The sequence below is a fragment of the Ixodes scapularis genome, unplaced genomic scaffold (genome assembly GCF_016920785.2).
Source record: "Ixodes scapularis isolate PalLabHiFi unplaced genomic scaffold, ASM1692078v2 PGA_scaffold1__304_contigs__length_218370807, whole genome shotgun sequence".
NCBI lineage: Eukaryota > Metazoa > Arthropoda > Arachnida > Ixodida > Ixodidae > Ixodes > Ixodes scapularis.
This window is the reverse complement of record NW_024609846.1, coordinates 135,588,365-135,596,976: the sequence shown is the minus strand read 5'-3', so window position 1 is coordinate 135,596,976 and position 8,612 is coordinate 135,588,365. Positions and strand designations below refer to the sequence as shown.

Sequence of the window (8,612 nt, the reverse complement as noted above, 5' to 3'; positions counted from 1 at the left end):
GTCAAATAATTTTAATCAAGCGCGCAATATCACCCGCGCTATTTTGACCGCAGCCTGCCAACCCACCTGCCAAAACGCTATCTGCCATGGATGGATGATAGCGGCTGCAGCAGGTTACATTGGCTAGAGGTGATATAACTCTACCTAAAGATGGCCGCCAGTGACCGCATTCGCGGAGCGGGCAAACGCGATCCAGCAATTGTCATAGAGATCAGTGGCGCTACTCTGCTCCGAAGGAGACGGGCCAGGCGGACTGCAGCAGCTCGTTCTCGTTTTCGTACAATTTCGTGCGTCAACTGTTAATCTTCAAAAACTTACAAATTATAACAAATAATGTATTTTTTATTAATTTAGGTTTATAATTATTTATTTTTCTACAGAATATGCGTGATTTGAACAATGCCATCACGTCAGTGCGGCCGAATTCAATCACGTGTCGATTTTTCTTTTGTTGTTATAATTTTTTACGTGTTTTGTGCGTCCGGTGCGGGTACGGCGGCCACGGCTGGTGGTTAGCGGCGGGTGCGAGGAAAAGAAAAAAGGGACAGCAATGATTCAGCCTCAAAATTTGTGAACGTCTTCCGCTGTCTACCCGAACGGCGACGGTGCCACAACCCCCTACAAAATGGTGAGTCCCCCGTCAAGCTCACCCTCGCAACGAGAGCCCCACGACCTGTGGTGACGCACACGAGCGGAGTTTCTTTCACATACGGGTTTGTCGTCCCGCCGCTTTTTTCTTTTGCCGCCGCCGCCTGTCACTCATTCAACCAACCAAGTCTTTTTGCCGCTTCCGACGCCCATCTCATCCGCTTTCCGTCGGCCCCGACATATATCTAAAAGCTCCCAGCATGTTTCTGGTAAGCACGAACTCTTCGGGAGTCGGGATCGTCGGACTTGGTGCTGCCCGCGACCGCTCTCGACCCGCGTAACGTCCCGCGTCCTTCGGGGGCCAAACGTGTTCCCCTGTGCCGTGCCTCGGCGCATCGTGTCTCGCCGATCTCTGGGTTACGTGAACCCGCGTCTGTTTTTCCTCGATTGCGCGCAGGACGGGGGCATGGGAGACTGCAGCGACCTGGACAGGCAGATCGAACAGTTGCGGCGCTGTGAGATCATCAAGGAGTCGGAGGTGAAATCGCTGTGCGCCAAGGCCCGCGAGATACTCGTCGAAGAGAGCAACGTCCAACGAGTTGACTCTCCTGTCACCGTAAGTACGGCTGCTTTACCGGTGAGGGAGGTGTGTTTTTTAAGGAGTCTGCGCGCGCGTGCCTGTATGTGCGCGCGTACGCTGCGAGCGCCGTTGTTCGGATACCAACTTTCATAGGTTCAACGTTTGCTTCAGGTGAGCTACTTCGTGGATGTGACGCATATGAATTAGCGGTCAGTGGGCCGACTTGGCATGAACCTCGTGGGCTTTCGAGAAGGAAGGGCGAAAATGAAGATGTTAAAACGCAACTCAGGTGTGTGCGTTACAACTCCGTCTCAGTTTGCAGGGAGGAATGTTTGTTGACGTGAAATGTGCAACCATCGTAATGGAGAGGTAAAAACACACCTGTAAAAGTTGTAAAAAAAAAAAATTGTTGCAACCTTCTTTTCTTACGTCCATTGGTTGCAAACATTTTTGAGAACACGGCGGTTTTCTTTTCTTTTTTTTTACGATAAAAAGTTTTTAAAGTGTATTTTACGTGGGGGAAAGGGTCCTTGACACCCGTGGCTGTCAAGGGTTGGTTTAAATTTTATTTTTATTTACTTGAAAAGCTAGTGACATTAAGCCATATAAAATAACTGTATTTGTAAAGGAGCATTGATTGACCCTACATTTTTGCATGTTTGCAAGGTTTCAATTTTGCAGTATCTAAAACCTAGCAGTTTTTTTTTTTCTTCTTTTTTTGAAATTGGAAACGAATTGCAGGCTCCAAAACTGCATATCACAGTTGCCTGCATTGGATTGAGGTTTTCCTGCAACCTAGGTTCACTGCAAAAGAAAGCTGAAGCTAAACAAATAAAACATGCATTTGGGGACGGACAACCAGTCTTTAAAAAAATTAATTTACGATTGGATGAAAGATTGGTTGTACGTTCCAAATGTGTGTTTTATTCTTTCAGTGTCAGTTACCGTTAAACCAACACTGTCCTCACTTCCTCTTTAAAAGAAAGCTGTATGCTTGTGTTTCTTTGGTGGTTTTGGGGGGATCGGTGGCCGAGTGGTCTAGCGCACACCAGCTCGGAGCACGTGGAGCGAAAGCTCGCGCTGCAGAACCCAGGGATCCTGGGTTCGAGCCCCACCCCTGCCCGTTTCGATCTGGATGAGCATCGTACCGGCGTGCGGTCGTGTATCACTACTGCGTGATGCACGTTAAAGACCCCAGGCTAGCGGCTGTACCGCACTGGCTAAATTTCTCATCTACAGCTGGGAGACTCGTCGCCCCTGTGAGGCAGACCAAGTTCTAGGCTGTATAAACATACACACAACCCAATCTTTTTGGTGGTTTTGGTTGTTACGAAATTCATTTTCTTCTTTTAAGGAGACACTGAAACCCCCCAAAACTTAATTTTTTTGCCAGACGATTTATTAGGGCGTAAGGCTACGACCCAACCAATATTTTGCTACAGCGTTCCATATATATCTAATAAAGTGAAAAAAAACTCAACTGCTCGAAACCAAAACTGGACTGGGAGGAAGAAGAGCTATAGAGGAGGAGAAAGTTACCAAAAGTCATGTGGCTGTTAAACTTTTTTTTTTTTTTCTTAATCAACATATTTGCAGTTTTTTTTAGAAGCCACAAAGAATGGGTATCCAATTTTTTGTCTATTTTTAGTATTGAGTGTGTGCCTTCGATGAGCCACGACTGATTATTTTTGGTGGTTGTGTCTAAACCATAGCAAACTGCACATGACCACGGAGGAGAGAGTAAGCATGACTCGAACCAGTCATTTCTCAATCGTCGGTTTTCGGGCGTAACGAAAACAAATTTCGAGCCACGAATTGTGTTCTAGGTAGGCAAATTGTGTTCTAGGGTTCGGCTCTCATACGTCATGTATAAATAAAAACCTTGGTGAGCATAAATACCCTGTCAGTGTCCCTTTATGTTGGTTCAGAATAGATTTGGTGTTCACCTTTTGCTTTTATAGATTCTGTCTGAAACCATAAATTGCTTCTGGTTGTTCACTCATGATGTTTGATGGTTGAAGAAAGCTGAAGCAGTTACAGAGCAGTCTACTCTTAAAGGGAACATCGGAACGTGTGGTTGGTGTTCCGCGCAGCACAGTGAACACCAGAGCTGATGTGAGGTGTAGCCCGAAACAACCCATTCCTGTTTGAACCCTTTACGTGCTACCGCGAAACGGTCTATGTACACTTTGTGACACCGTTACTGCAAAAGCGACCTTGTCGCTTTTTTTTTTTTTTAATTTTACCTCGAAATGGTATTTGCAGTCACCAAATTTGAGGGCTTAGGGTAGTGGCTCATATGAGCACTTCCAAAGACAGTAATAGTTTTTATGGTAGCCTTTTAATTATACAAGATAGACAGCAATGCCGCCGATCGCTTGTTCGCACTAACAGTGTCGCGCTACATACAATGAAGTCTTACGTACACTAGCACATTGGGTAAGCTAAAATTAGTGTCGCCATCACGACACTATTTTTAAGGTACCCAAAGCGCTTGCGTTTGCTCTTCTATTAATCACATTAGTGATCTTGATATTTTGGAGAGCGACAAATCAGACAGGCTGACAGGCATATGATTGCGACTTTATTTTCTTTTACAATTTCAGACACTGAACATTCGTGCACACGCAAAAACATCATAGACCAGAAAATGCCTTCGCCTTGTTGAGAAACAGGGAAATTGTGTCATCAGAAATTTGACACTCCAGTTCTGATAGTTAGTGGTTTTTGCTAACCCACTTGTGCCCCCTGGCCCTCACGGCACCACCATTTGGAAGCTGCTGCAAAGATACCCCTGTCAAAGCCTCATCCCGTTTGATCAAATCGATGAAGCTGTAAATGTTCGGGTGAGCCCTCCCTGACATTGCGTTTATCTTGCGGTGCCAGGACTCCATATGGTTGTTTGTTAGCGGTCCTCGGCTTCCGTGGTGGTTCCACTGTTGAATGGAGAAATGGCCATTTATCCAGGCGCCATCAAAATAGTCGAGCACAGTGATGACGCCTGAAACACCGAGGGATGTGCCTTTTTGTTGCAAAACCAGCCATGCACGCTGGACGTCGGGATCTGGCTTGAACGACAGGGCCACCATCTTCCTAATAAGGGACCTAATAGTATCATCCTGCCCGTACGCGGTTTGGCGGCCGGCTCTTTGCACTGCAGCCCACACTCTTTTTATAAAATGGAAATGGCACCCATGATGGATTGCGGTTGGGAATAAAGTTAGCATGCCTGCGATGAGTGCCTGCTCGAAGTCTCTAAGAAATGTGTCAGGATTCGGAAATACGACGCCTGCAGCAGTGAATACACCCTTCAAGTTTTGAAATGCTCGAACATGTGTCTCACGAGATCTATCGGACAACAGAAAATACACTGTAAGTGAGTGTTTGCCATCCGACATGACATGAGTGGTCAGTAGTTGATAAGAATCTGAGGCACAACAAAAACTGTGCCGTCAACAAAGAGCATCTACCCGGATGACAAGCGCAGCAAACCCTCCCGTGATGCAAATGTCAAGATCCGAGAGCCACTAACACTAATGTCATCGTAATCAATGACATTAAAGGGGCACTGACACCCCAAAGGTCGTATTTATTTTTATTGTCTAAAACGATGCAAGTTGCAGTCATAGACACGCAAAAAAAACCGCATCGCGAAAAAAAATTTTTTTGCGCGCGCGCGCGCCTTTTTGTTTTTGTCGTTTGATTTTCCCGCCTCTCGCCTCCTCGCTTCTTTTGATCGGTGACGTCAAGAATCATGAAATTTAGAAGCTTTGTAGGCGACATCTCTATAACATTTAATTACGGCAATCCTAAAACATGTTTTTTAACGCAATTGCGAACGCACTACGGCCCTTCTTTTTGAAATACCAAAAATCGGGAGTTCGTTGTGGTGCCGTCTCCTGGATTTGTATCCTCCAACGGGAAACAGGCGAGACCGCTCAAAACCAGTCCGCCGGAACGCCGGCGCTGGCTCCTTTCCCCCTCGCTTTGGGTCGCCATGGCAACAGCAGGGAGGGGTGAAAGAAAGGGGACTCTCAGGTCTCCGCAATTTTTGACGTCAAGGCACCGGCGCCGATCGCGCGGGAACTTCGAATTCGGCATTTGGAAATTGTTTTTTTACTTCACGAATACTGAATTCCCAAATTTCAAATTTTGAGGGTAATGTCCCGGCATCGTTTTCAATCGTTTCGGATAATAAAAAAAAATATGATTTTGATGTGTCAGTGCCCCTTTAATGTCATCGATTACGACGAAGGAATGGCCTTAGGAAATTAAAAGTAGCGCTAAGGACGAGGACAGGTAGAAGACACAGACACGGATAGGCGCTGACAAATAATTGATATTTATACCTGTCTGTGTCTGTGTCTCCTACTTGTCCTCGTCTTTAGCGCTACTTTTAATTTTGTAATCTATAGCCAACTAGCTCATCACATGATCCTAGTAGAAGGAATGGCCGTCTTTTGTCTGTTGGTACAACAGGCTCAGTTGAATGTCGTCCGCAGTTGCAGTTAGTCTTGGCTGATGACGGCGTCGCTCCCTGTACATGGCATTCTTCAGGCTTGCGAAAGTTGGGATTTCAGCTGCCCAACATTGGCTGCGCTCTAAAAAAGAAAAATACAGTTCCGACTTTAGTCAACAAACCTGATTAAGCATAAAGACATGCAATTTTTATATTTTTTTTTAATTTTAGAAGAATTGGAAGCTGAGATAGGGTAATTTGAGCCCTTGGGCCAAGTTGGTGGCTATTATGGCCACTAGAAATAAGGCGCAATGGCGGAATTCGTTGCCTAATTAACTAAAAAGCTGTAGTGTATAGTGTGAAACGGTAGTATAGAAGCGACTGCAAGCCCGTCGGATGGATGGAAGGGCGCTTGGCGAAGGTTGCGACTGACCAGTGGTGCCAATGTCATTTTCGGGGTTTGCCACGCAGGTGTGTGGGGACATCCACGGCCAGTTTTACGACCTGAAGGAGCTGTTCAAGGTGGGCGGGGACGTGCCGGACACCAACTACCTCTTCATGGGCGACTTCGTCGACCGGGGCTTTTACAGCGTCGAAACCTTCCTGCTGCTACTGGCGCTCAAGGTGTGTTTGCACGTGCATACACACTCTCCATTCGGGCCCTGGCGACCGAGGCAGTGGGGGAGGGCCTCTGCACACATTTGTAGTGACTGAAGTGCCGCGCCATTTGTACAAAGGTGTGCCGTAAACGCAAGTCTGTAAAGTGTCTCACCGAAATGCCATTGTTGAAAATTGCGTCAAGATGTGCTTAAAGGCCCACATACAACCTCGGTTTTCTGCTGGGAAGATAATCCTCTTAGCGCTCCCCTCTCCTGGAGCTTTGAGGTGTGCCAAGCTGGGAAAGGGAAAAAAGTGGAGAGGATATAGGAAAGTAGGAGACGGGAAAAAATGTAAAGCGCGAAGTGTACACAAGCCTTTAAACAAAGCACAAAATTAATTTAATATTTGTCGGCACTAATACTGAGAGAAGTTAAATCAAAGTAAATGGTAGAACATTATTTTGCGGTGTCTCTACTTACTGTAGGAAACATTCGCTTGTCTACCGTGCTATCCACCATTCCATTCAATTCCATTCCGGGGAATTAGAGTTTTCGATAATTCCATTCCTTTCAACTCCTCGGAATGGGTACACTGGGCACATTCCCACTCCTGGATTGGCTGAATCGTTCCATTCCATTCCTTTAATTCCTAAACGTTAAAGGTGTCACTAGACAGCTGCATTACGTTGCAGGGTTGGGCAGAAATATTCAAAAATATATTTGGAAATACAAATACTGGGATAGATGAAGATAGCTACTAAGATACTGATACTCAAGTCTCAAATATATCCGTAAAAATGTATCGCGATACGTATCGGAAATACATTTTAAAAATAGGCAGAAAGTCTTTGGAAATACAAATACAAGAATACATTTTAGGGAGGGCAGAAATATAAATACTGATAATGCAATACACTTTTCAAATTTCTTTGAGACGCCAACTGAGATAAGGCTTTAAGTTTAAAGTGGAAGTTTTTTTTTTTTTTTTTTTGGTCCCGAAATTACTTTTCCGCAGGCTTGGTACTTCGCCTTGAAGGTAGTGGTTCCGGGCAAAGAGTCCTCAATGGGTTTAAAAAAACGTTCCACCAAGGATTGACTGCGGTCCCTTCCCCGGCATCCTGTCTGACTGACTAGTGATGCGAAAAGGCTTCGACCTCTAAATGAATTCCATCAAAACATCAGCACTTCCCTGTCCGATAAGGGCATCCCCTGTCAGCACTGATCACATGACGTCACGGTGGGGTGAACTAGTATCCTTGTATCTGTATGTGTTGCCTTGAACATGAAACTTTACCCACGCTGCTGTATGAAAGGACAATACATACTTTCGTTGTAGGTGACCTCGTTGAAGACCATGCAGGTTGTTGCATTTGGAATTTTCGAAAAAAGTGGACCACCTGAAGCATCCTAAAGCACATGTCTTATCTTCTGTTACGGTTGAAAAATTGATACGGTGGCATCCCTGTTGTGACGGTCCTTCCTGCCGACTCTCTGCCTCCAACGCATGAATGGCAGTCTTCAAGTTTCGCCTAGCATCATTCAAACAGAGAGCTCGCGGATTGCGACCCAAGATGGCGGGCACAGGTGCGAGCTCTCCGAGAAACAGCGCGCTCGAGACGAGTCGCAGGTGTACAAAATGTGGGTCCGCACAGCGAGGCCACGTCTGGCCTCCTTCCTGGGTATCGGATCACCAGAGCAGCGGGTCACGTTCTCGTCGGCGTACCCTTGAGCCGTGCAATATTATAGGCGCAGACGCATTCGGATACATGTTGAACTTCACTGGTGAAAGGCGCCACCGCCGCCCCCCCCCCCTCCCCCCTGCATTGACGCTTGTTTTTTGTATTGCATTTGTTTTTGCATATACAGTCGAACCTCAATATAACGAACTTCAATGTAACGAAATCCTCGATTTAACGAAGTATTTTATTTTTCATAATTATTTGCCCATAGACCCCATGTATTTTTAGTCTCTATATAACGAAGTCCATTTTGCTGCTATTTCAATATAACAAAGCGCCATTGCCATAGAAGGCAATAAATAAATATACTCTAAAAAACAACTTCGCAAAAAAAATCGTGGTAAAAAAAAAATTATGTGCAAACGCGAGCGCTTTGAAAGGTTACTTCACGGGGACAGGCCTTCCAACGTTCCTAGGCTGCCCGAGGATGCGGCGCCGGTAGCGCCGGCGAGGCATGCGGCAAAGCGGATTCCGCGGGGCTGGCCAGAAAATGCCGAGCAAAAAGTTTACACGGCATAACAGCATCACCACTGACAGACTGACATTCACTGATCATCATAGTCCACTGTACCGCGGGTAGCGCGGGAGCCAACTTCAGCGGGGGAGCGACGTGATGGCGCGACCGCACGGGCAGTACCATCTAGGAG

General features: G+C 46.1%; 1 protein-coding gene across 2 annotated transcripts in view; it reads left to right on the top strand.

The window, feature by feature from the left end:
- Positions 1-265: 265 nt before the first annotated feature.
- LOC8041450 (serine/threonine-protein phosphatase 4 catalytic subunit) overlaps positions 266-8,612 on the top strand; it is a 47,104-nt gene continuing 38,757 nt past the window's right edge. Inside the window, exons 1-3 of one of the 2 annotated variants that reach the window (XM_002414683.4) lie at positions 266-628; positions 1,046-1,204; positions 6,099-6,251. In XM_002414683.4, coding sequence (XP_002414728.1) covers positions 626-628; positions 1,046-1,204; positions 6,099-6,251 — 315 coding nt within the window. In that variant the 5' untranslated portion in view covers positions 266-625. Of the gene's footprint in view, positions 629-733; positions 858-1,045; positions 1,205-6,098; positions 6,252-8,612 lie in introns of those variants that run through there. The other variant, XM_029987857.4, reaches the window with a different exon arrangement.